This window comes from Perca flavescens, chromosome 1 (genome assembly GCF_004354835.1).
Source record: "Perca flavescens isolate YP-PL-M2 chromosome 1, PFLA_1.0, whole genome shotgun sequence".
Classification (NCBI taxonomy): Eukaryota; Metazoa; Chordata; class Actinopteri; order Perciformes; family Percidae; genus Perca; species Perca flavescens.
This window is the reverse complement of record NC_041331.1, coordinates 39,507,895-39,534,638: the sequence shown is the minus strand read 5'-3', so window position 1 is coordinate 39,534,638 and position 26,744 is coordinate 39,507,895. Positions and strand designations below refer to the sequence as shown.

The 26,744-nt window shown below is 42.4% G+C and overlaps 1 protein-coding gene across 1 annotated transcript; it reads right to left on the bottom strand.

The window, feature by feature from the left end:
* Nucleotides 1-972: 972 nt before the first annotated feature.
* Nucleotides 973-25,632, bottom strand: LOC114555422 (aggrecan core protein). Its single transcript, XM_028577826.1, has 20 exons — nt 25,625-25,632; nt 22,043-22,160; nt 20,011-20,302; nt 18,570-18,744; nt 17,126-17,253; nt 16,702-16,995; nt 15,623-15,925; nt 14,299-14,473; nt 14,061-14,188; nt 12,022-12,315; nt 11,528-11,626; nt 9,923-11,428; nt 9,724-9,804; nt 8,569-8,646; nt 7,026-7,139; nt 4,839-4,997; nt 4,392-4,474; nt 3,447-3,591; nt 1,952-2,134; nt 973-1,141 (listed from the first exon to the last, which is right to left on the bottom strand). Exons 1-20 carry the CDS (start codon nt 25,630-25,632, stop codon nt 1,074-1,076), a joined length of 4,431 nt encoding a protein of 1,476 aa, XP_028433627.1. The 3' UTR covers nt 973-1,073.
* Between the last annotated feature and the right edge of the window lie 1,112 nt (nt 25,633-26,744).

The window sequence follows — 26,744 nt, the reverse complement described above, 5'->3', positions numbered from 1 at the left end:
TATCCAGTTGTTCCACGGCCCAGTTTGCTCGGCACCATTAAAGGTGCACTATGAGTTCCTGCATGGTTTCATTTTTGTCTCAAATCGTAGGCATCTGTCCTTGATCCACTAGCTGCCTGCCCCCCTGAACACACCGTGAAAAAGCCCGGTCTCGGGAGACAACACAGGGGTTGTAAACGCCAAACAAACACTAGAGGCACAGGCTGTGCACCAAAATACAACCAACCACTCCAGCCAATCACCGACAAAAAATGGTTGGGGGAGGGGGTGCTTTTAGAGCAGCAGCCTTAATTTCAGTGAAAAAGACGCATTAACCCCCACCCCCTCCGTATTCAGAGACAAAAATAAAATCACGCTGAAACCATGCAGGAACTCATAGTGCACCTTTAAATTGTATGTACAGGACGCAGGGGTTATTGCAAACAAACTTTGTGATTGGGTCTATGGGGATTGACTCCCTTGTGGATCCAGCCTCAAGCCTTGGCATCCTCTTTCACCACCGGAGGTTGCCGCTTGACCTTTAGCTACACTTACTGAGTGCAGAAACCAGCAGGAAGGACAGAAACCAGCAGGGAAACTGGGATGATTTATGTGAACTTTAAAAACACCAGTATTTCCCTTTAACGTTGCCAAAGGAGTATCTTCCCCTGCTGTGTTTTTCTTCTGACAGATATAACGATAAGCTATGCCATACAGGTACACAAACATATAACTTGTTGATGTCCCACACCATCAACTAGTTTTACAGCATATCGTAACGTGCCTCATCTCTGTGATACAGATCTACAGCAGACTACAGTGAACCAGACAGATGCTGCCTTCTAGAAAACTCATGTGGAACAAAGAATCCCAGCAATGATTTTACCAAACAAAATTATATAACAAAACACACAATGCAAATCAATACAATAATTATATATAATTAAAATATATTATGAAGGACAGGGGATCGAACTATGATGTAGCCTTCCAACAATTTAACGCTTCGAATCATCTTCACTAAAATGGAAAATTTCGTGTGCTGCAAATGTTCTTAAATAGTTAATTCCTTTTTTCTTTTTTTCCCCCCCTCTTTAGTGAAGCTTGGTGCTGGCTGCTAGACTCCTGCTGCTCCTCCGCTGTATCCTTTTTCTGGCTTTCACTGCGGCGAAGGAGAAACACAACAAGAGTGAGTTAAAGAAATAACAAACTAGTCTAAAAGAGCTCATATTATGCTCATTTTCAGGTTCATAACTGTATTTAGAGGTTATATCAGAACAGGTTTACATGGTTTAATTTTCAAAAAAGACCATATTTTTGTTGTACTGCACATTGCTACAGCTCCTCTTTTCACCCTGTGTGTTGAGCTCTCTGTTTTAGCGACAGAGTGAGACATCTCACTTCTGTTCCATCTTTGTTGGGAGACGCACATGAGCAATACCTAGGTAAGGACTGCTGACCAATCAGAAGCAGAGTAGGGCGGGCGTGCTAGGGGCACTTTTATGCTAGCCTTAAAATAGCTATTTTTAAAACACTAAGAAGGCTCAACACAACATGAAACTGCTCGAAGTATCACCAGGGGCTCTACACCGGAAACAACAAGAGCTACGTTGAGTTGTTCAAAAACTTTATTTTTAGTAAACTCTGGGTACACAAGCAATGTTCTCAACGCTTTCGTTAAGGTGTAGAGCCCCTGGTGATAGCAACGTTTCATGTTGCGTCGAGCCTTCTTAGGGTTTTAAAAATAGCTATTTTGAGGCTAGCATAAAAGTGCCCGTATCACTCCCATTCAAAAGGCCATTTGACCGAAAAACGAGAATATGGTGAATCTTAAAAGTGTCGCTTCCGTCCTAAATATGCTTTTAAACTAAAGTTTTGACTCGGCTACCTTCACAAAAAGACCCTAGGTTGCATTTTGGCGAGAGTTACGCTTTAAGGTGAATAACGGGGTATCCACGCAGACTGCACTCACCGTCAGTACATTCCACTTGGGGTTTCTCCCACTGTCCGTCTGCTTTACAGCGAACCACGGGAGGGTGGCGCTGGGTAAAGCCTGGGTTGCACTGATACCGGATGATGGCGTTGACAGGGTATTCCTCCCTCCTGTTACCAAACATGTGGGCATTCTCCACCTCCGGCGGGGCCCCACAGGACGCTGAGGACAGAACCAGAAGCTGTCACATCAAACCATTTACTTGTGTCTCTTGGAGACGGTTTCAGTAGCAATTGCGACCTTTATTTACGCTTATGGTGGCTGCGCCCTCTACTGGCCGTAGTAAATATGACGGGAGCAAAGCAGGAAGTAAGGCAGGAAGTGTGTGAGCCGCAAATTTCCGCGTAAGGAGGTGGGTTGGGGTGGTGGTCACCCGGGAGAGTGGGGGTCCAGTCCCGGTTGAAAATAAGTAAGTAAGTAAATGACAAGGTTTTATTTTTTTTTTTTCAAGAAAAATAGTAAAACCCACAAGTAGTTTTTGTGCCTAATCATTACTAAATTGCGATGTGACGTGACCTTCAGCGTCATAGGCGTAACCGGAAGTGAAGTAACGTCAGATTTGAACCCAAAACCATGACCTTTTAACTAAACTGCAACAATTTCACAACCTTAAATACGAGAACTTTACGTTCAAAACTTCGACCGACTTTCTCCGTTTTAGAGATGAGTATTTGCTGCCACCCCTAGGGGCTCTACTTTATAAAACACTCCTATGGGTCGTTTTACAGGGTAAGAACAAACGACTCATATAATCGTATGCTTTGGAGTAGAGCTGTAATCGGGCCTTAAAAGTTCGGCCCAACAAGGCCCAAGCCCGACAGAATTCGGCCCGAGCCCGACAAGTACATTTTGATTGGCGGAGTTTCTGGCAGCACCGGAGCAACCTCGGAAGTGGAGTGTCGTGGATATACTGTAGACTAGGTCTGAACTAACATACAGTACAGGCCAAAAGTTTGGGCACAGCTTCTCATTCAACGCGTTTCTTTATTTTCATGACTATTTACATTGTAGATTCTCACTGAATTCATCAAAACTATGAATGAACACATATGGAATTATGTATTTAACAAAAAAGTGTGAAATAACTGAAAACATGTCTTATATTTTAGATTCTTCAAAGTAGCCACCCTTTGCTTTTTTTGATAACTCTGCAAACCCTTGGTGTTCTCTCATTGAGCTTCATGAGGTAGTCACCTGAAATGGTTTTACCTTCACAGGTGTGCTTTGTCAGGGTTAATTAGTGGAATTTTTTCCCTTATTAATAAAAAAACCAAAGGGTGGCTACTTTGAAGAATCTAAAATATAAGACATGTTTTCAGTTATTTCAAACATTTTTGTTAAGTACATAATTCCATATGTGTTCATTCATAGTTTTGATGCCTTCAGTGAGAATCTACAATGTAAATAGTCGTGAAAATAAAAAGGAAATGCATTGAATGAGAAAGTGTGTCCAAACTTTTGGCCTGTACTGTACCTGGGCCTTTCTTGCAGGTGAACGGCAGGTGGTAGTTGCATGGCACGTCGTTCCACTGGCCGTTCTCATGCCAGATCATCACCACACAGTCTTCTCCAGAGTTGAAGTAATTATCTGGCTGGTTTGGCCTCCAGTTCTCGAATTGCTGAAAAAGGAGGAGAAAGTAGAAACATACTGTACTTTACTACAAGGTATAGGTACACAGGACAGGTAAGATGGAGCACATTCTGCACTGTACACTGTAAGTAAGCAGGATTTAAACTTTTAAAACTCAGCCCACACTTTGGTTGTTTGGTTCCATTACTCACTCAAGGGAAGGCAAAATGTGTGTGTTGTTGTTTTTTTTTTTGGACGTGCGCAAGTAGGCAGGGGTGGAGAGAGAAAAAAAATAATCGCCGATACATGCTTTTGGTTTTCGATAATCAAAATCGCTCTGTCTTCAAGCTTTTTTGCCTTTAGGTGTGCCCAGATGATACTTAGTTTTGGGCAAACCCGATCGCACAGAGCCACATTTTTTAGTTTCCCATTCACACTCTGTGTAATGAAGTCAATTTCTCTTTATGCTTGCACCTGTTTGGTAATTGTGTGCCTTTAAATAAAGCCGTTTGCGTTGAGGTGGGTGGATGGTGTAGCTGAGGTTGTGTTTATGCAGATCAGATCTCTTTGTAGTCATTTTGCATCTCTTTGTGGTCGTTTTGCGTCTCTTTGTAGTTGTTTGATTGCCTTATCAAAAAGAAATACTAACACTTCATACGGAGGCTCTGGCCCAGGGACCGTGCGACTCCTTGGGCCTGTGCCTGGTATGCTGGGGGGGTGCAAGTAGACTTTGTTTTAAGGACTTGCAAACCAAACAGGTTGGGAACCAACGCGCTACACCATACTACACTATACTCTGCCCTGTTGCATGTAACAGGAGCAACACACCAGCATAATGTCCTCACTCACCAGTGGAGTGCCATCTGTCCAGCGGAAGTCATTCTCAACTGTCTTGTCATTCAGCCCAATCCACTGGTAGTCCTGTGCGTTTGCTGCGAGAGACAAAAGTGTTTTATTTTGAATGGTCTCCATCTCAATGGACACACACACACACACACACACACACACACACACACACACACACACACACACACACACACACACACACACACACAAACACACAATTTATTTAAGTCCACTTGAAGGAATCAATTTACAGGGACATCAATATTATAGATGCAGTTAAATACATATACAAAATCATGGGCCATTGGCATACAGCAGGTCTTCATAATATTAAGCATATTACTCTGTTGTCATGGGTGTATACGCACACACACACACACACACACACACACACACACACACACACACACACACACACACACACACACACACACAACATCATGCACTTACAGTTGACAAAGTCCTGCTCCTCTGGGGTGATGATGCTGACCAGGTGGGCGTTCAGGTCCCGGCAGCGCTGCTCTGCGTCCAGCCACACCTCTCTGTCAGAGAAGTGCAGGTAGCAGCTACCCTGAAACTTAGTCCAACCGTCTTCACACTGCTGCTCATCTGCAGCCGCAACACCAAAGAGTCAACATTCACACAATGTATGGCCTCCTGAATGCACTTTCACTTATATATACATTTATATATTCACTGAACTGACTGTTGACTATATTTTCAGTTTCTTTAGCTCTCAGAGACTTAAAACTTGGACAACTACAAATGGGTTGGACAACTAAAGCACAGCATCTGATGATGAGAAGCTCTTCTGTATTCTTATCATTCTTTCTGCTACCTGTGTGGTAGTAGTGTTTGAGCAGCTGATAAAGTGCTTGATATTGTTCACAACCCATGTAGTGTGTCAGTATTACATATTCCGATCTTGTCTTGTGAGCCAGTGAAGAGCACATTTTCCCACTGCGATGCCTTCAGTTGGTCTGCCATTCAGTACAAGTCTGTCGACAGGCAGCGTTTCCATCCTGACGTAAAAAACAAACGTCCCAATGCAAAATGGAAATCTATACACAATGCTTCACTTCAGCTGGGAGAGCACTGCCCAACAGTAATGTAAATATGAATTTCCATTTTGTTTTCCTTTTACTGTAACATTCAAAGGCTTCATTCATTCTCTTGCTCCACCTTAATGACTTCATTTTAATGGTCAGTTAGTCAGTAAGATATTGTCACATTTCGCACTTCCTGTCTGCAAAAATCTTACTGTAATAACAGTTGGCATTGGAAGTACTTTATATTAAATAAATGATATCCCTATAGAAATGGTTAACAATGTGTTTAATGGTTTACCCTGGGTAGGATATTATTTGTAAAAATACACCCTGCAGTTGGGTTTTTTAATGATGTATCTTCGCAATCTCAGGGTACCCTGGACCAGAGTTCTCGCGAGAGCATGATTTGAATTTGCTCAGCGAGTCGACGAGGCTGCGATGTCAAAGTCATTAGGAAAAATTTCAAGATGGCTACGGATGAGTTAGACTTGGCTTTTTATCTAAAAGAGGAACAGAAGAAGGCACTCGAATCGTTCCTTTGCAAGAAGGACATTTTTGCTGGTTTGCCAACAAGAGTTTAATCTACCAGTTAGCTCCTCTGGTAGCTAAGAGTTTAATCTACCAGTTAGCTCCTCTGGTAGCTAAGAGTTTAATCTACCAGTTAGCTCCGCTGGTAGCTAAGAGTTTAATCTACCAGTTAGCTCCTCTGGTAGCTAAGAGTTTAATCTACCAGTTAGCTCCTCTGGTAGCTAAGAGTTTAATCTACCAGTTAGCTCCACAGGTAGCTAAGAGTTTAATCTACCAGTTGGCTCCTCTGGTAGCTAAGCGTATGGGGCTTAGCGAAAACCCACTGTGATTGGTCGTAGTGGTATCTAATTGCGTTTCATTACTCAGTGCCAGACCCTTAATCTTTCGGATTTGGGTCTGGATTCCAGGCTAATCTCAGGGCACATTCAGAACAGAAAAAGAGATCCGGCGATTGGTCGCAGGGTTGTACGGCGGTGGGAGTGTCACTTAAATGGCCCATTTGTGTGACATCCTATTGTGTTATTTAACCCCCCCAATCGAGCGCAAGTAGACTTTATAGTTCACATTTATTGTTTTCCATCAGATCGTTTATAGACCGACATTTCCCACGGCACTTGAAGGCAGCTTCTTTTCACGGAGAAAGAGAGACAAAAATTGCAATATCAGTCAAAATAATTGCAATTAGATCATTTCCTCATATCGTGCAGCCCTTATTCATATTTTCAGCTCTAATTAAAACATTTTATATGTGTGATAGGGGTGAACTGACCCTTTAGTTATATTTTATGGCCTTTTGCCCTGATAGGAAAACAGGGTCCCATGGCAAACCAGGGACATCACATTTACATGATGCATCTTCGACTGCTGGACCACTAGAACTCATCACAGCCACAGCGAGTAATGACGCTATTGGCTGGTGATGTTCAGCATCTCTCTCTCTCTCTCTCTCTCTCTCTCTCTCTCTCTCTCTCTCTCTCTCTCTCTCTCTCTCTCTCTCTCTCTCTCTCGTTGTTTTTGAGAAGCTGCTGTTAGTATTTATTAGCTGAAGCTGATCTCATACCGATCTCACAGTGTTCCCCTCCGTAGCTGGGCAGGCATAAGCATTTGTAAGAGTCTGCGCTCTCCACACAGGTGGCTCCATTGGCACAAGGGTTGGGATGGCACACATCAACCTCTGCAAAAAAGGGGGCGGTTGACACTACTGTTTGAGCGTGGGGTGGGGGGGGGGGGGGAGTTGGCAAGCAAGGTGTGGGAGGTGAAGCTGTGATAGAAGAACTATCACACCTCAGGGTTGAGAAGTTAGTGAACAATACTGTCGCTGCTGCAATCTCTGATCCAGATTAGACTTACTGCCCACTGAACCATAATCTATGTCTCTTTGTTTTTGATTCAAAGTGTTTCAGGTTACCAAATCATTACCATATATACTGAAATATTAGACGTGGAAAGTAACAAATTACAATTACTTGCATTACTGTAATTGAGAAAAATTGCGCCCCAGAAACTACTGCAGTGAATGATGGGCAGGATGGGCAGCGCCAGTTTGTGTGGCGCTAAAATTCACAAGAACGATAAGTTAAATAATACTTTGCATTGCATTAGTAGTTTAAAAGAAGTTTCCGTAGCTTAGCCAAAAATAAATTGGTGCATGACATTACTAATGTTGGTCGGCACTAGCAACCTGCTAGTGGCCTTTTTGCACCCACTGCTGTTAAAAAAGTAACTTTTACTCTGAGTAAATTTTAAATGAGCTTCTTTTTACTTTTACTTGAGTAGATTTTTATACTGGTAATGTAACTTAAATAAAAGATCACCCAAGTAATAATACTTTTAGAAGTAGAATATGTTTGTACTATTTTCACCTCTGTGAAATATGTACCAAATCTGTGTTTATGTCTGCATAGAGAACTAATAATTGTAATATTTGCAGTAAGTGTATGTTTGAATCTGTGGTTAGTTGCAGCAGAGGATCAGTATTCAAATTCCAGCAGGATGAAAGCACCCATATGATGCCACAACGCACATATGTTGCCCCGGGTTTAGCATGCATACAGCGTAGCGGTGGCGGCGTATACTGGCACAGCAATCCAAAAAACAACATATAGGCTGAAGGCAATTGTGATAACACGTGTGACACAGAGGCTGTACAACCTCAGAGCAGAGCTGATACATATTTGACGAGCACATAAACATTGAATTTGCCACACGAACACAGAGACCCATAGCCAGACACAGACAAAATCAACATAAGGAAATCAGTGGCACACGAAACATCAGCACAAATACGACGCAAAACACATCAGGACAGAACAACAGGGAGAGAAAAAAGATTTTTGGTGAGTCTAGTAATACTGATAAACTCATAAACAGCAAATATAATCACAACCTGTTAAATATGTATCTGTATATATAACTGACAAGCTGATTAATTAACAGAATGCAGACAACAATACAAAACATGCAAAGTGCTCAACAACAAAGACATACATTAAGTCTGTTAAACCAAATCATCATCACACAATATTGAATTCAGTAGTTCTTTTAGACAAAAGAAAGGAGAAGAGTTAAAAAAAATAAAAAATGGCAACAGATTTGGGACTTACCATGGCAGAGAGCAACCCCGTCCTCTACGGTGCATGAAGCAGCTCCACAGTGGTTGGGTTCACATGGGTTAAAACCACCTAGAAGAAGAGAAGAAGAATTTGGAATTACTGACATACACTAGTTCGGATTTCAAAAGAGAGATGCATTAGTCTTCCAAGTTTCATCTGAACTGGTATAGCAGTTGTTTTGACTATGTTACATTCCATTTTGTAAAAACTAAGACTCTCTCATCTGTTTTTATTTGTATCATAGGCTGTAAAAAAAAAAAAAAGTCCTCCTGAAGATTTTTCAGCGTGAACCAACCTTGAACCAATTTTCCTTTCTTATCTTTCTACTCTCATGTCATCTAAGTGAATGGAGCGATTGCTAGAAAATGTATATATTCTTGTGCATGTCATTGTACACCCGAGCGCTTGTAACTGCTTTCACAATCAACTTGCAGAGGTCAAGCCAGTAGATGATAGAATACAAACCAAAAAACCATTCCAATCAGATTGTTTCCTAACAGCTGTTGTGCCCTCGCTGAATTTAAAATTTTGACTTCATCCACGTGTAGTTTGCATTAGCCACAGCACAGCAAATGAATGCATCCTCTCTCTCAATTTTCAGCAAAAACTATTATAAGCTAATACATTTTTGTACTTTTTCTCAACACCTCTAATCTGGTGTTAAGTGCAATATTTCTTTAGTCAAAGTTACAATATTTTTTTGTTTTAATGTGGATCTAACGATAGCCTTGAACTCCGCCAACAATGTCTCCATATCAAAGAGACTAGATGCACTAGGATGGACTGTTGAAAAAGTAAAATTGTATATAATTATTGGTGTCAATGAGTGGGAGCATTTCATTTAAGACATGGCCCGAGATTCTGTTTGACCCTTGGCTTTTATGGACTTTAAATAACTCTTTTAACATGCTGCAGTAAAAATTCTATCAGCTGTTGTCCCATCTTTGACTAATCAATTAATCAACTTATCATTTCAGCTCCAGCAGGAAGCTGCAAGGATACATACTCCCTTTAAATTTGAACAAACACCGCTTTCCATTCCCACTCTATCTCTCCATTTTACAGAATACCTGGACAACAACATGTGACAAAGGTCATATCATTTTTCAACCAAGAACAGAAAGAATTACGAATAGGTTGACCTACCCTCCACTGAATCTGTTTCTTTACCATCGCTTGGTGCCTGCACAGAGGCTGGTGGAGTTGCGGTGGGAGGAGCAGCCAGTCCTGCGGGGGGCAAGCACAGGGTGGGGAGTCCCATAGATGCCACTAGGGATCTGTGACAGTTCAGCCCCACTGAGGGCCTCCTCTGGTCCTGTGGTGCTCTCTGTCAGTGCCCACTCACTGGATGGAGAGGGCAGCACCACCACCTGTGGCACATCACCAGAGGAAGCCCCTGAAAAAGTGCCACTGGCTGCGGACAAGCGGGTGTCTCCGCTGCCGGAGTAGAAGCCACTGCTGCTACTGCTTCCTTCTCCGCTGTACTCCACTGACCCCTGTCCAAGCTCCATAGACAGTGTAGCGTTTCCGGATACCTCTGTCAAAAAATCCCCAGTCAAAAATGTAACACTGCCTTCTTCTCCGCTTGTTGAGGACTCAGATCCAGACATTCCTGATTCAGACATTCCTGATCCAGACATTCCCGATCCAGACCCAGAGAGGAAACCTGAGCTTCCAAATCCAGAATACAAATGTCCACCACTTTCCTGTCCAGAGCTGTGGAGTAAAAACCCTGAGGCCTCCTGCTCTCCAGAGGATGACACTGTCATGTCAGTGAACCCTGATCCCACAAAGGTCACACCCGAGAAGAACCCAGAGCCACTTCCAGAGGCCGAACCACTGTGAATCCCAGATCCTGAAATGTCTCCAAAGCAACTAATTAACACTGGGCCTCCACTAAGCTCATACTCCTTGTTAGTAATAGGGGTGGATGCATCAAACAGTTCAGGATCTATCAGTAAAATCGGAATGTCTCCACTTCCTGAAAGCTCTCCTGACTGTCCACTAGCACTTCCAGAGGAGAATCCTGATGGTAAACCACTGAATCCAGAAAAGTCCTGGTTGGTGATGAAACCGGACGGCATGCCAGAGAACTGTCCACTTGCAGAGCTGGAAGATCCACTCTGTGCAGGGTTGAATCCAGATCCAGATCCAAATTCAGAGAGGTCCCCGCTTCCACTAAGCACTCCAGAGCCTGATTCAGATGAAGGGAAGATAAACATCCCTGTGCTTCCCTCTCCAGCTTCTTGGAGTTCTCCTGAAACTGAGCCCTCTCCAGAGACGATGCTGTCGATGCCCGAAAAAACAACAGTGATGCCGGATCCTTCTCCACTGAGAGCTGATCCAGAAGCATCTGCACTGCTGAAGCCTGACGCTCCACTGGGTAGCTCGGCACTGGCACTGCCGGCCAGGTCTCCAGAACCAGATGATTCTCCAGAGGTGAATTGATCTCCAGAACTAGACAGATCTCCAGAGATTACCCTGTCTCCAGAACCAGACAAGTCTCCAGAACCAGACAAGTCTCCAGAACCAGACAGATCTCCAGAGATTACCCTGTCTCCAGAACAAGACAGATCTCCAGATCCAGACACATCTCCACTGGTTACCCGGTCTCCGGATCCAGACAGATCTCCACTGGTTACCTGGTCTCCAGATTCAGACAGATCTCCACTGGTTACCTGGTCTCCAGATCCAGACAGATCTCCACTGGTTATCCGGTCTCCAGAACCAGACAAGTCTCCAGAGTAACCCCCAGAGGCACTGTCAACCCCAGACCCTGAGCCGAATTCTGCTGAGCCTGAGCCAGAGCCTGAAGTATCCACAGGGATGGGAGAGACGATGGAAGGAACAGCTAAAGGGACATATAGACAAAAAGAATGAGACGTGGAAAATAAAAGAGACATTTGCACAAATAAGAAAGTAATTTGTTCACAATATAAATATAGCTTACCAGGCCTCAGCAGATCAGTAATTGATGTTAGGTTAAGCAGAGCCTCCTGGATATCTGTGATGTTCAGTCCAGTTTCATTTGCAATAAGTAGAATATCCGCTGTAAGAATTAAACAATAAGAGCAATGATAAACGAATGGTGATGAAAATAAAAATTCTGTTAGTTAGTTAATTAGTTGTCAACTGTTAAATTAATCGGCAACTATCTTGATAATCGATGATGGGTTTGAGTCATTTTTCATGAAAAGAAAGTAAAACTTCTCCGATTCCAGCTTGTTAAATGTGAATATTTTCTAGTTTCTTCTCTCCTCTGTGACAGTAAACTGAATATTTGAGTTGTAAACAAAACAAGACATTTGAGGACGTCATCTTGGGCTTTGGGAAACACTGATCCATATTTTTCACCATTTTCTGACATAAACTTATCGATTAATCAAGAAAGTAATTGTTAGTTTTAGCTGTTATCAGCCCGGTAGATAATAGTCGAGCGTTTACCTCTGAAACAGTATGCATCAAATCTGGCATCAACTTCAGGATAGCTTGTCTGGTTGCCGTGAGCGTACACAGTGTGTACTCCTGATTTCCCAGCTCCACACTCAGTGCGGGGGTTGTTGATGGGATAACGGACGCTACGATCCAATAGCCAGCCAGCACGGCACTTGTCGAAACCCATTTTCCACGCTGTGTATAGCTCTCCAGTGGAGGCCAGTATGGCGTTCTGTTCTTGACAGCTAGAAGCAGCCTCATCATATGTGAAACCCTCAGCGGAGCCCACATGGAAAACCTCTCCTGTGGAGCAGATGAGGAGGAGATATCAAGGTGAAAAAGAAAGAAAATAACTTGAAATTAAAGCTGCGAGCAGCGATGGACGGGCCATCGCGCATCTGCGCGCGTCGGGGTTACCAGCGGACTCCGCTCCTTGCGACTGTACATTTGCGCGGCACTCAGACGCCGCAAATTGTCACCAATGAAAAGGGAACTCTCTGCCGAGTTCAACGATACCTCACACAAGACTCTACGTCATACGGTTCATTAGCTGTGAAAGGGGGCGTGGCTAAAGCATAGGGAGCGGGTTAAACCATCACCAATTAAAAATGAAGCCTCTGCTGAGATGAATGATACCTCACACAAGACTCTACCTTAAATGGGTCAGCATGTATGAAAGGGGGCGTGGCTAAAGCATAGGGGGCGGGTCATACCATCACCAATTAAAAATGAAGCCTCTGCTGAGTTCAATGATACCTCACACAAGGGTATACCTTAAACGGTTCAAATGTTATGAAAGGGGGCGTGGCTCATGCATAGGGGGCGGGCCAAACCATCAACAATAAAGAAGGAACTCTCTGCTGAGTTCAATGACACCTCACACAAGACTCTACCTTAAACGGTTCAAATTTCATGAAAGGGGGCGTGGCCTGAGTAAGTGGGCGTGGTCATATTATAGGGGGCGGCTCAGTATCACACGTAGACCACACATTCTGAGTTTCATGCAAATCGGATGATGTTTGTCATATAAAGGCACATTTCATGTTGCCAGCGGGGGGCGCTATGACCAAAAGTCAATTTTGGCCTGTAGGTGTCCTCAGGCCTGGACCCTTGTCAATTGTGAGAAATTTCGGGCAGATACGACAACGTACACTCAAGTTACAACAACTTCTTTGTTCATCGCTAAACACTCAAAATGGCCGCCACGCCACGCCCACACCGTCAGACGAAAAGTTTTTCTTTTAATAACTTTTCATCGTTAACGTGTTGGGATGGTACAGACCAAGTTTGAAGTCCATCGGATGAAATCTCTAGGAGGAGTTCGTTAAAGTATAGCACCTTGACTTTTAGGCCTACTTCCTGTTGCCACTAGGGGGCGCTATGACTTTAAGTAAATATTGGCCTTTATTTGTCCTCAGGGTTGGACTCTTATGAATCCTGAAAAGTTTTGAGGTAATCGGACAACGTACACTCGAGTTACACCCACTTCCTGTTTCGGCGGCGAAACGCACAAAATGGCCGCCCTGCCACTACTAATTGCTAATACTAATTTCGAACATGTAATTCAAAATGGCGGACTTCCTGTTGGGTTTAGGTTATGGCTCTAATGAAGTTCTTTGTACATCTTGACATGTTACATATGTGTACCAAGTTTCGTGAGTCTAAGTTAAACGCACTGCAGGGGCTCAATTTTCTTAACTTTCTAGGGGGCGCTAGCGAGCCATTTTTGTGCGCCTATTCCCGAAACCCTTAAAATACGTAAATCTTCACCAGACTTGATGCGACCGCCAAATTTGGTGAGTTTTTGAATATATTAAGCCCCTCAAAAAGCCAATTCATTTGACGGGAAAATAATTCAGTTTCAATAGGGCCTTCGCCGCTGTCGGCGCTCGGGCCCTGATAATACATTTATAGCTGTGTAAAAAAGAGGGATTGTGCTAGTAAGCCTGTTCATGATGATTTGCTCCGTCATCTTTAAGTTGGACATACAAGATTTTATGTTAGAGGAATGGGTAATTTTACAAGCTTAACAGTGTTTTCTTTCTTACCTTTGAGCCCATCAATGTAGCAGTACACATCATATCTCTCATCTGCTGGCCTCAAACCATATGACCGAACTCCAGGTTGATCCCACAGATCTCCAGCACACTTATGTCGAGGGAAAACAATGGGATACCTAGAGAAGAGCAGGCGTGATGACGTATTGCGTTTGGGACAGGAATCTCTCTACCTGAACCTTGAAAGATTCTCTCCCTACCCAAATCTGAAAATACATTTCAGATTTACCTGACAGTCTGGTCCAGTAACCATCCTGCATCACACTGGTGATATCCAGCCTCGTATGCTGCCTGCAGCTGCTCCGGCGTGGCCATGGAGGCTCCGACACTCTGGCAGGCGAGCTGGGCCTCAACGAAGGTGAAGGCATAGCGGCTGGAGCCTGAGCGATAATGGAAGACCACACCTGCACAGAGAAACAAGATATATTATTATTATTATTATTATTATTCGGGACACTTAAGCCCTATTCACATGGGATTAGTATTAACAGGGGACCTCATGTGATTTAGAAATTACCCCTCCCCCCATGTCTGTGTTTGTTGCGGCATATTGACACAGGATAAGCGAAGTCTGTATTTGAATCAAATTTACTGACATAATCCTCATCCTAATCCTGTGTATGATGTTGAGGCTCTGTCAAAACTTTCATTTATAATTTCCAACGCAGCCAAAAGAGACGAAGCGTATCACATCATACTCCGAAACCCACGCCCACCGTAGAGGAAAACACAATGGGCAACTAACAGTTGAAATGCTAACAAAGTGCCTGTAGCTAGCTAAAAACATCCATGAAGGTGCCTCCTCGTCAATGTCTTCTTGAAGACAGCAGAAAAATGCCTAAATCTGCTGTGTGGTAGGATGCCACTACCAACAATGTAAAGGACCCATAACTTAAGTTTTTCAAAGCTGCCAACCCAAAAATACTGAACTTTAATGAAGACAAAGTGGATACAGATGTGAGGAATTAGCAGGGAGAATAGGAAGGCACTAGGCTAACGTTATGCACAAAATTATGTTTGAAAGCTTTTTGTTACCAAGTTAAATATCCAAAGTCAGTTTTAGGCTGATTTCTGTAAGTTCAGCTAAAGAGTTTTGACAATATGCAACTTGTGATAAATCAGAAAACTATAGTATGCTATTATGTTTGCAAGGGCCTTAGTTTGCTAACACAAAGCTAACATTAGCTTACTTACAGCTAACTTGCCCTCTCTGGTAGACATAGGTTGCGAAAATAATCCTTTGATATGCTCAATCGGAATACAAGTCAATGGAGAGCGGAGAGTTGTTTTCCCCTCTGGTGAGGGCGTGACTAATATTATCACGCAACTTCAGTGTTTGGCGATATATGGTAGGTAACCTGCAGTGGAATTTTTACTTGACAAAATAACAGACATGGCAGATTTGCACGGGATTAGGATGGCCTCCACCTCCACCAATATTACAAATTACTAGAGGTCCCCAAGTAAAACTAGTCCTGTGCAAATAGGGCTGTGCTTTACTGGACTTTCTATGTGATGTTCATAACATGCATCAGCAGTGCAGTATCACTGACCCGTTGGAGGCATCACAAAGCCTTTGCTGGGCTCTCGGCCTGTGTCGGGCCGGGTGGTGGCCGCCTCTATCAGGTCAGTGATGAACTCAGTGATGTTGGGCGGCTGAGGTAGCGGCAGCCAAGTAGGGCTCTCTGTGAAGGTGAAGTCCACTACGGTAGGCTGCTGAGTCTCCAGCTCTCCGATCGCCTCGCTCTCTGTGGTCGTCCTCCTGAAGAACACCTCTGGGCTCTGTGTCACCGTGGTAACACTCAGCACGCCACTTCCCTCTTCTGTGATGCCTGAACCTTCCTCATCAGGGGACTCTGGAGGGGATTTAGGAGAGGGATTAGTCAGATGTATTTGACCAGGAGAGTCACATTGAGATTAAGAATCTCTTTTTCAATGGAAACCTGGCCAAGACAGGCAGAAGCATGTATAAAACACATAGAAAGAGAACACAACTTACATTTCAAAAGAGAAATTTAAAGGAGTCAGCTTCGTAGTCGGGTGAATTCAACACACTGAGATCTTAAGGTATCTGCCTTTAATTCTTTCGTTTCGGATTTAAATTATTGAATGAGATTAATTAATTGATATTCTAGTCATTCTGCAACATATTCCATGCCGAGTGTGCAGAATACACAAATGCCTTTTTTCCAATTTCCATACGTACCCTCACCCATACATTTAGGACCGAAAGCATAAAGAAGTCCAAACTAATATAATGGATGACATTTTGATAATGTTTCCACACTCTGAACCCAGACTTATAAAAAACATAATTCAGACTGTAAAAAAAAAATGGTCCAGCATTTTTCTGTGTGATAAAGACACTATGATAGGTAGTATATGGGAGCAGACCAATAATAGACCCAATCACAGTGTTTGTTTACAATAACTTCAGGGTAAAAAACTCCTGTGTCCCGTCCATACAATTTAATGGTGCTGAGCAAACGGGGACGAGGAACAACGTGATATACTCTCATCTCATTCATCTAAAATACATGTTGGATGTTTTCATATGTCAACACTTTCACTAATGTTAGGTTAGAACAGCACTTTTACAGTAGTATCGCTCTTAGTCTAAACATTGGCCTACCGGTGTAGCAGAAGGCGTCGTAACGGGACTCAGGAAGTGGGTATCCTGTCTGGTTTGTGTGGAGGTAAACAGTTCGGACCCCCAGCAGACCCCCTCCACACTGCGGCCGACGAATGTTGATGGGGTAGCGGACGCTCCTGTCTCCCAGCCAGCCGGCATTACAGACATCCATCCCACCCTGCCAGGCCAGGTAGAGTTGACCAGTAGTGGCCAACTGAGCTCCCTGATTGGAGCATGCCACCACAGCCTCGTTGAAGGTGAACTTTTCTGCAGCAGCGGTGTAGAAAACTCTGCCTGTATCAAAAAAGATAAGATTAATTTAAGTAAAAAATAATGAAAGCTTAGAATACCCCAAACCTGAAAACATAAGATAACTCCCACAACAATCACAAACAGAAACATTGCAGAGTTTATCTTAGTGTACCTGTCATTTTCTCAGTGAAGCAGTAGACATCATAAGTCTCATTGAGATCTCTCACTCCATATGTCCTGACGCCAGGCAGCTCCTCTTTGTCACCATAGCAGTTCACACGAGGATCATGGATCGGGTACCTTTGGTTAAATGGAAATAAGCTTTGCTGTCTTCAACATCAACATTAGAATATTAACTTGTAAACAGGGATGCATTTTTTTTGTCAATCACACTGTGACAGCTAACATTTGCTTCTTTAGAGCAACCTTTAAGCTACCAAATGCACTTTCCTTTTCACAACAGCCCTTTTTTGTTTGTCCTGTGGCTTTAAGTTCATCAATGCTGTACTTCTGACTATGAATTCTCAGATGATAGAACATTCTTGAATGCACCTCAAAGAAGTGTTTTCAAAATGGTCCAATGATGCAACACAACTGTGGTCTGACAAAAAACATTCAAAAAAGTGACAGATTTTACACCAAAGACATTTATCTTAAGTAGCTCTTGAGGGTTTTATAACTCTAACTATAACTATATAACTATAACTAATTGGAAAAAAATGGCTTTTCGGTATTTGTTGGACACTTTTATACAGTTTAATGTGTTTTTCGCTTTCATTAGAATATGAATTTCTTGTTTCGGAGTCAAGTTACAACCCTGAGGCTACATTTACATTGTTTTGGGTTTTTAAGGGGAGTTTTGAGCCAAATGCCGTGTTTTTTGCTCCAGTAGAATAACTAATCTAGTTTAAACTAACACATCCCAAACCACATATCTCATCAACATTCTCGTATACTGGGCATGCGCGTGCCGGGGTAAACAGGAGGCAGCATGTATACTCCACCAGTGCTGTTAGTTGCCATTGTAACGGTAGTAGCTTAGTCTCAGAGAACGAGACGTTATGACCCAATCAGGCAACTAAACACGGGCGTCAGTGTTGGTGTTGCCAAAGGTCTCTCGCTGTTGAGACAGCAACACAACAATGCAGATTCCAAACCAAAACGGGGTCAGAAGTGTTTTCAAATTTCTGTGGTTTATGGGCTCTGGAATGCCAGAATAGTGTGAATGCGAGGTGTAAACGTAGAAAAAGATATTTGTGTTTAAACCAAAACATAGCAATGTAAATGTTGCCTTAGTCTCAGAAAACGAGACGTCATGACCCAAACAGACAGCTAAACTTTGGCGTCAGTGTTGGTGTTGCTAAAGGTCTCTGTTTGCGGCCTTTGAGACTACAATACAACCCCGCAGATTCCAAACCAAAACAGGGTCAGAAGTGTTTGCAAATTTCTCCAGTTTAGGGGCTCTGAAACGCCAGAGCAGAGGGAATGCGAGGTGTAAACGTAGCAAAAGATATTCGTTTTAGAACCAAAACGTAGCACTGTAAATGTAGCCTGAATTTCTCATGTGGCTTTACCTAATGTGCTAACCAGGAGTAGAAGAGAGTTGACAAACCAACCTGACTGTCTGGTCAGAGAGCCAGCCAGCATCACACTGGTGGAATCCACCATCGTAGGCCGCTTGAAGCTGTTCAGGTGAAGCCATGACCGCACTGTTCTGGGTGCATGCTGTTTTCGCCTTTTCAAAAGTCAAAGTGTAGCGTCCCATGATGGCCCTGTAGTGGAACACCATACCTAGAGAGATAAACAAGTACTTTAGTTTAACTGAGAATGAATTTAAGTAAAATCTTTTGATCAATACCACAAAACTAGACAGTACTCAGAAGGCCTCAACAAAAGTTGAACAATTCCCTGCCACTTATAGGCAGAATGGTAACAAACATTTGCAGGATCACTTGGAACAGAAACGTTTTCTCTAAATTTAGTTGCATTTGCAGTGTGTTCAAAAGTGATGGTAGTTTCTGTTTATGTATGTATAACCAATTAGAGAAAAACAGTATGAAATATTACAAAACAAATTATTTCCCTGCAGGAGCGGAGCCAGACGTTACAAACATTCAGGGTTCAGCCTAAACCTAGGGGGGTCCACAATTTTTTCCCATTTACGGCAGCTATTTGTTCTATTTTTCAAGCCATTTAATTATAGAATGCATAAAAATCTGTATATCATTTGCGAAAAACATGATAGTTGCCAAGGAATCATCCTGTAGAGCCAACATCCTGTTTTGTGTCTAATTGTTCTCAAACTGTCATCATCATTCTGAAACCAGAACACAACAAATGTTGAGGACAACTAGTTTTGACTCCTGCCAACCTAAAAGGGGTAAAAATTGTCTGATTTTACTATTTTTAAATAATCTTGAAACCTATTTCTGTTTTACTATGCTGGAGAAGAGTTCACAGAATGAATGTTCAGCTGACAAATCGGCTACATTTGAATCCATGCCATAATAATCTGGGCAGCCCTAATTGTAAGTCAAGGATCCCCAAACCTGCCAATTAAAAGCCGTCTTCAGTACCCTGAATTGAATATTAGACCAACAGAAAAGGAGGAGGGTCTGGCTAGTCCACACAACATTCCTGGATAGGAGAAAAACATGCTTGGGTTTATTGGCATTTCTTTAAACCAATCACAACGGTCTTGGGCAGCACTGAGCGCCGGACGGAGCCACGGTGCCCCTGCAAAATAGCCCCGGGAAGGAACTTTTTTTGGTGGAACGTGCTCATTCAAAAGTTGTTAATGTCGTGCAAATTTGGACTATCTGTCCAAATTTAGATTGGACAGATAGTCTAGCTAGCTGTCTGATTTTTCCCCTCCAGAGATCTGAGGAGCAGAGTTTAAAATGTCAACACAAAGAAAGGGGAAGGTGGGGCGGCCTCTAGCTCACCCAGTAAGAGCGTTCACCCCATGTTGGCTGAGTCCTGCAGCACCTGACCAATCCCGGAAATGAAACGTCATTGATAAAGTATCGACACTGATGCGACAGCTCATTTTCATACCTTGAACCTGCACATGGACGATGTCGTGGTTGTCCTCGATGCCGTGCTGGACCTCACAGCGGTAGACTCCCGTGTCATTGGACCGCAACTCAGATATCTTGATGCTAGCATCCGTAGAAGTCATGGGGTAGCCGACCAGATGAACTCTGTCCAGGTAGCTCTCGCTGATACGCACCTGTCCTTCCAAGGCCACCAGGATAGTCGTGACTTTTTCTTTGGTGACGAGGCTCCATTTGATGCGATGAGCGAGTGGAGCAATGGTGGGAGCTCCGGGGTCTGGGACAGTGTGGTCCTACGTGGTAAAAAACAACACCTTTCACCAAAAACTCCAGTCCGCTCTCAGTAGTACTCAATTAAAACTTTTGTAACTTTAATAGCATACAAACTAATCCGACTGCATTAGCTAACTGTTGCCTATTTACACAGCAGACACAAAGCAACATTAGCATTCATTTGGAGTTGTGTTAATGTCCACTTGATGAACAACGGGGTGAAGTCAGTTTAATGTTTGGCATTCGTCGGTTTGCTTTGACGTTTCCATAAATAGCTCCATGTCCAAGCCTCGATTTCCCCCAGTTTTAGGTTATGTAGGAGAGCTAATTTAGGCAGACAATTAACATTTTAAATCAGCTCAAACTCCTTCAAAATGATGATGCAGTTGAGAAGCAAAGAACTGAATGTCTGTCCAATGCGCTGGGTGTAATTTGGGACATCATAAAAGTGAAAAACCACCAATTTCAACATAGAAATCTTAAACCATTTCCATCATAGAGAGTGAAAGCTAGTACACATTTTGATGAATTTAAGTCCAATATTCATTCACCTTTTAGCTCTGTTTTTGGTCTCCACCAACCCCTGAGAAAATATCTGGCTCTTTAGCTGCTGGGTGTTTGACTTCCTTTACCAGCTAGTCTCTAACTGTGTTTGTCTCCCGTTTGGTGCTGGGTAGGTAGTACACAGTGGGTTTATCAAAAAGTGCTGCTGGAAACGCACCTAATGTGAGCACCGAGATGGAAAAACCCAAATAATGGGCTATAGAGCCTCTAAAAGAGGCTCAAAAGCTCCATAGAGCTACAGATTCAGGTGATTATTCTTTGTGTAAATATTTTATTTTATTTGATTGAAGGAATATTAAAATTGATCAGTGAATATTTATATAATGTGAAAGGCTTTGTCTGGAACCGGAGAATACAAAGCCTTATATTGTCACGGCATTGTCTTTTTCCTATTGGCTGTTTTGGCCTACCAAAGGTAGTTTTGGTGATGATGTCAAGTTGTGTTAATGGTATTGTCCGCGTCTTAAACGTCTACAAATGAACTATTAACAGAGTGTTGATGCTAATTGACACTGCACCAAGGACTGTGCTGATCGAAGACGGAGCAAGCAGTGCCCGAACGGAGGACAAAGGTAGGCTTTTTTATTCTTACTTTCAGCCTGGTGGGTTAGTGTTCAGTTTCTGTAGTTTCATATGCGCAAGTAAACCAAACTCTGGAAGCCCTAGACACGTAACGATAATATTTCATTTTCCCAGAGTGTGGTTATGTCGTGGCATTAAATATATATATATATGTATATGGAATACATATGGAATAGGGCCTGATATGAGGAAAATATGCGATAACGTTGTTGAATATTGCGATAACGATCTTACTTGCAATAAATAAACGGATGTTAAGTAATCACTTCTGCATTTCTGTTGCTTTCAGTATTCTGCTAAAATTTAAAACAAATGAAAGGAAATCATTTCCAACATTCTTTTATTGAACAAATTGAATATTAAATTAAATATAAAACACACCACTAATAAAAGAACAACAGTTCCATTTTAAAGGGTAGTTTTATACTGATATTTTCAGTGTGTATTTTGAGATATGTCGCAGACTTTTTGCGAATTTTGCATATTGCGCCAGTTGATATCGCGATGACGACAACAAAACGATATATTGTGCAGCCCTACTATGGAATATACAGTGGAAAACATACTGGGTTTCATAACAAACTGCCATTTAGTAAAAGCTCATAATTACACACCTCGAAGTAACACGGTAGTAGCAACGTTGCCCCTAGTAGAGGACGCTGTGGCTCCTCCAAAGGAATGCTCACACTCAGCACATCCTCCGGGTCTGTGGAAAAGATCAGCAAGAGCTGTCTGGTGAATGAACTCCAAAGACTGGACTGCTGGTTATGGCAGTGACATGCATTGAAGAGAAGATGACCACACACTGAGCTCCAATTATGTTATCACTGCCGTTTTAACATTCTAATAAATGAAAGAAAAAAATGTGGTTTCTTACCCATTAACGAGTTTTCTTCATAAAGGTCATCAAATGCTGCTGAGGTGACATGTAGACACACAGACAGCAACACAATCCACCTCATCATATTTAACCTGGAATTTAAGAACGAAAGATTAGCAGAAATCCAAGTAATATGATTAAGAGTCAAACTCTAAATCACACAGAACATAAAGAACTAAATATATCGTAAAGCTTAAGTGCGTAACTTCATCGCCAAATTAGTAGCTACAAAGCTAATTAAGACTATCAGCTCCACACAACTCTATCTGTGTTTATCAATATGGCTATGTTCAGAAGATTGTGGCGTCCGGTGACTTTCCCGCGCAGAAACCCGAGTGAAGATAATGAACTCTTCTGAAGAGTCCATCATGCTTTTTTAATTCTCCGTGTCCTCCTTGGCTACTAGCAACTGCGTGGAGGAGGAGGGGAGAGGAGGGGGGGGGGGTTGCAGTGCACGGTCACGGAAGAAACTACGCACTATAGCTTTAAAGATGTCATCTAAGATATTTTATTTCCCTACAGGCTTTATATACAACCTCTCAGATGTGTCTTCACTTTATGCTGGTGATGGGATGTAAAACTTCCTCTCATTTTCATCAGTAATACATATACATGTAATGTTATTTCTGTTTTTACTATTTCAGCAAAAAAAATTTGAAAATAAAGTTTTAACAAGTAAGTGCAGCAGTGTAAGGTGCCCTTATGTAAATCCTCATTCGGACCAAACTTGGATCATTTTAATTCATTTTTAGTTTTTGAAGAGGGAGCCGTCATGTAGTTATGAATAATCTGGTGCTTCCTGTTTTATATTGCTTTATTGTATTAGTCTGTATTGTATTTCTTTTGTCTGTATTTTCTTGTTAAGTTCTGAGTTTTGCATTTTAATGTAAGTATCTTGAGTTAATGTTTTGTATTGTCTTTCATTTGTTGTTGAGTTTAATGTATTTTAAAGGCCCATCAATGGACAGGCATTGCAAATTAGCTTAGGCTATGAATGCTGTGGTGTGGAATAAACATAAACATTAAAGGTCCCATATTGTAAAGTGAGATTTCCATGTCTTTTTTCACTATAAAGGTGCCGAGGTGCTATAAAAATACTGTGAAAATATCAAAACGCTCAATCAACAGAGAACACACATGGCACACAGGTGCTACAGTGCCGTTACAGTCATTCCCCGGCGGCAATGACGTGTAGAGACGCAGAGAGCCTGTACTGTGAAAGACCCGGAAACGCTAGCCAATCCGAGCAGTCTGGACTTTCTCAGGAGTGGGTCTTAAAGAGACAGGCGCTAAAATGGAGCGTTTCAGACAGAATGTGAATGCAGGTATTATTCAGATGGACAGTATGAGAAATATAAAGTGTTTTTTGGTCATTAAAGCCTGTACAGATACTTTATACGTTTGAAAGGGCTTCGATGCTTTTAGGTTCAATAGTTCAATAAGAAGGGAAGAAATCAGCAGTCATTGGTAGACGAAACTGAAAGCTTAGCATCAAAATGTTGGCAGATTTAAACAGGAACAGCTTCCTGTTTCAGTGTCGAGGGCACAATAACGCCGGCTTGAACAAGCTGGAATTAACAGTATTTAAAAGGTATTTCTTTAGCAAAACTCTTCTTCAAACTTCACAATAGAAACAGAAAGTTAGTCTCTAGGGTCAGCACTATTGGAATAGCAGCTGATATACTATCAACCTCTTCAATCTAACCACTAGGGATGCACCGAATCCAGGATTCGGCTTCAGATTCGGCTGAATATTGGGCTTTTTGATGGGGGTTCGGTTTCTGCCGAACCTTAGAATTTTGTTCCACCGAACCGAACCCTACGCTTGCACTTTGCGCGCTACGCTGGTCGACGTAATGACGCCGCCGTTGATTGCGGGAAGGTGTTTACGTAGGTGGAGCGTGCAGTAGGCTGTGAGGAAGTGGAAATGGAACATTGTGAGCAGAAAAAGTGTTGTTTGCCAGTACTTTCAGTCAAAAGAAGGCCATTCAAGTCCAGCTACATGTTAAATTTGCAATGACGATTTGTCTGGTGGTGACAAGGACCCTAAACAATACACAACATGGCCCCTGTAGAACATTTGGTATCAAACATCTGAAAGAATACGAGATGTGCCTGAAGGAATCTACAGACAGCAGCCAGAATGCAGCAACTTCAGGTACGGCAAAGGAAGGACAGTCACTGTTTACTTTATTAATGTGTTTACTGGGTTCATGGACTGAGGATGGGAGGAGGATTCAGGTTTCGGATTCGGCAGAATCTTAACCAGTGGATTCGGTATTCGGCTGAAAATCTGGATTTGGTGCATCCCTACTAACCACTGAGTAGACTGCAGAGGTCCTAAAGACAAAAAGTAACAACTCAATGTTTATAGCCACATTGCACCGCTGTGATTCAATAATGATCAAGGGTTTCTAATGGTTTTCTGGAAAGGAAAACAAATTCAACATCCAGTTTTCTCCCATCATGCAGCACTGTGGGGACATCCACTAAATGGTAAATAATTTCATTCTTCTGTTTCAGATGTAAATAATAAATTAAGTGTATTTTTCTTGTTATTGAAAGGGAGAAGAATATTATTGATAAAAGAGCTGATTCCAAACTTTTCAATGGCAATATTTTTGTCTAACTGGACATCAGAATTTATTCATTTAACTTTCAATTTCCGGTTCTTTACCTTAACTTTCTTCAAAAGTCTGGAGTGCTCAGAAGTTCAAAGACATGATGAAGGTGCTCTTTTGAAAGGGGGAACACAAAAAACGTTCAAAAGAGAAAAAGAGGTCCAAAGCACTCTTCTTGCAAAAAATTGAAAAGCCTTTATTTAAATGGCACTTTGATATCGGACTCTTAGAACATTAAAAATAGATGGGCAGCAAACCATGCGTAGCGGCACAAAACAGCCTTCTTCAGGGTGTGACGAAGAAGAGTGCCTTGGACCTTTTTTCTCTTTTAAAGGTTTTGAAACGTGGAGTGAGGCCTGAGCTGTGGTGTTAGGAATAAGTGACAGTTGACTAGCAGCTGAGTTGTGTGTGTGTGTGTGTGTGTGAGCTGTGCTGGTGGCCGGCTCCACACTGAGCCCATTCAGTTGCCGGTGAGGTCCACTCCCAGAGAGACCGGGGCCCATAAGACCAGGATCTGTTCCCCCTGAAGCCTGTATTATGGCAGCTCTGACGACACCAGGCACTAAGTAAACAGCAGCCTTTCCCTCACGTCTCAACACTGCCGACATTCAGGCAGGAGACTCTGAACAGTGTGAGGCGTGATGGGAGGAGGCGGGGGCTGAAGGTGTTTGCCGGGACAGGCCTTTGATCCTCACCTGTCCATCTTTTTACATTTCTCATATGATCAATCAGGAATGAAATGGAAAAAAGATAGAGAAAACATTCTTGTCACACTCTCATGTGGATGTAGAATACGTCGGTGACCCGTTGTAGTCAGAGGTTATAGATTTATTAGTCTCGCATTGCCAGACCTTCCTCCACGGCGCTGCGGAGGAGGGTCTGGCTAGACCACACAGCATACCGGGATGTGAGAAAAACATGCTCTGGTTTTTATTGGCATTTCTTTAAACCAATCACAATCGTCTTGGGCAGTGCTAAGCGTCGGGAAGGAACTTGTTTTGGTGGAACAAAACAAAAAATTGGGCAGATAGTCTAGCTAGCTGTCTGGATTTACCCTGCAGAGATCTGAGGAGCAGTTAACCATAGTCCTCAGAAATCCACCGGAGTTTAGAACGCCAACATAAAGAAAGAAGAAGGGGACGCACATCTGGCCGAAAAGAGGGACATCCGGCCGGAATATCTGGCGGCACTGGAGCAATCCCGGAAGTGGAACACGGTCGATATAGACTTTATATTTATTGACTATCTGCTGTTCTTTCGTCAGTATCAGCTGTTTTTGAATGTGATTCATAATATAATCAAGTTACACAAAAGAGTCTGTGATACTCCATAGTGAGTTATACTTGCTGTCTGATACTTTGTGGTGCCAAAATATGTACGTTGATATCATGGTTAGGTTAAAATACTATTTGCCTTTAGGCATCAAATAATTTAGTTTTTCAGATTTGGTTTAATTTATTTCAGTTTTAGCTTAGTTAACAGTCTGTCTATTGTCAAATGTACTTTTGTTAATGTTTATTCTAATGCTTTTTATTGTATTCATTCTACAAATGGATATGATGCTGGATTACTGATTGTCCAGTAGATAAAAACGAGAGATGATGGATCCACAAATAGACTCAGGCAGGTGCAGTACTCAAAATAAAACCAGCTTTTTTTGGAATAAGATAAATCTTTACAATGTACGGTGCACTACAATATATTACACGGATGTGAATTAGCCCAAATGAGGATATATGACGGTAGAAAAAAAAACATTTTCAACGTTCCTGACGCTTTTTTGGAGTTTCTGTTGCTTTCTTTAAGGTTTTTGTT

Excerpts from the sequence above, each read along its gene's own strand:
- LOC114555422 (XM_028577826.1), bottom strand. Across the intron at positions 9,805-9,922 it reads GGTGCTGCCCTCTCCATCCA|GACTGGCTGCTCCTCCCACC; the intron begins GTGAGTGGGCAC and ends TGCCCCCCGCAG. Across the intron at positions 2,135-3,446 it reads CACCTGCAAGAAAGGCCCAG|CGTCCTGTGGGGCCCCGCCG; the intron begins GTACAGTACAGG and ends TTCTGTCCTCAG.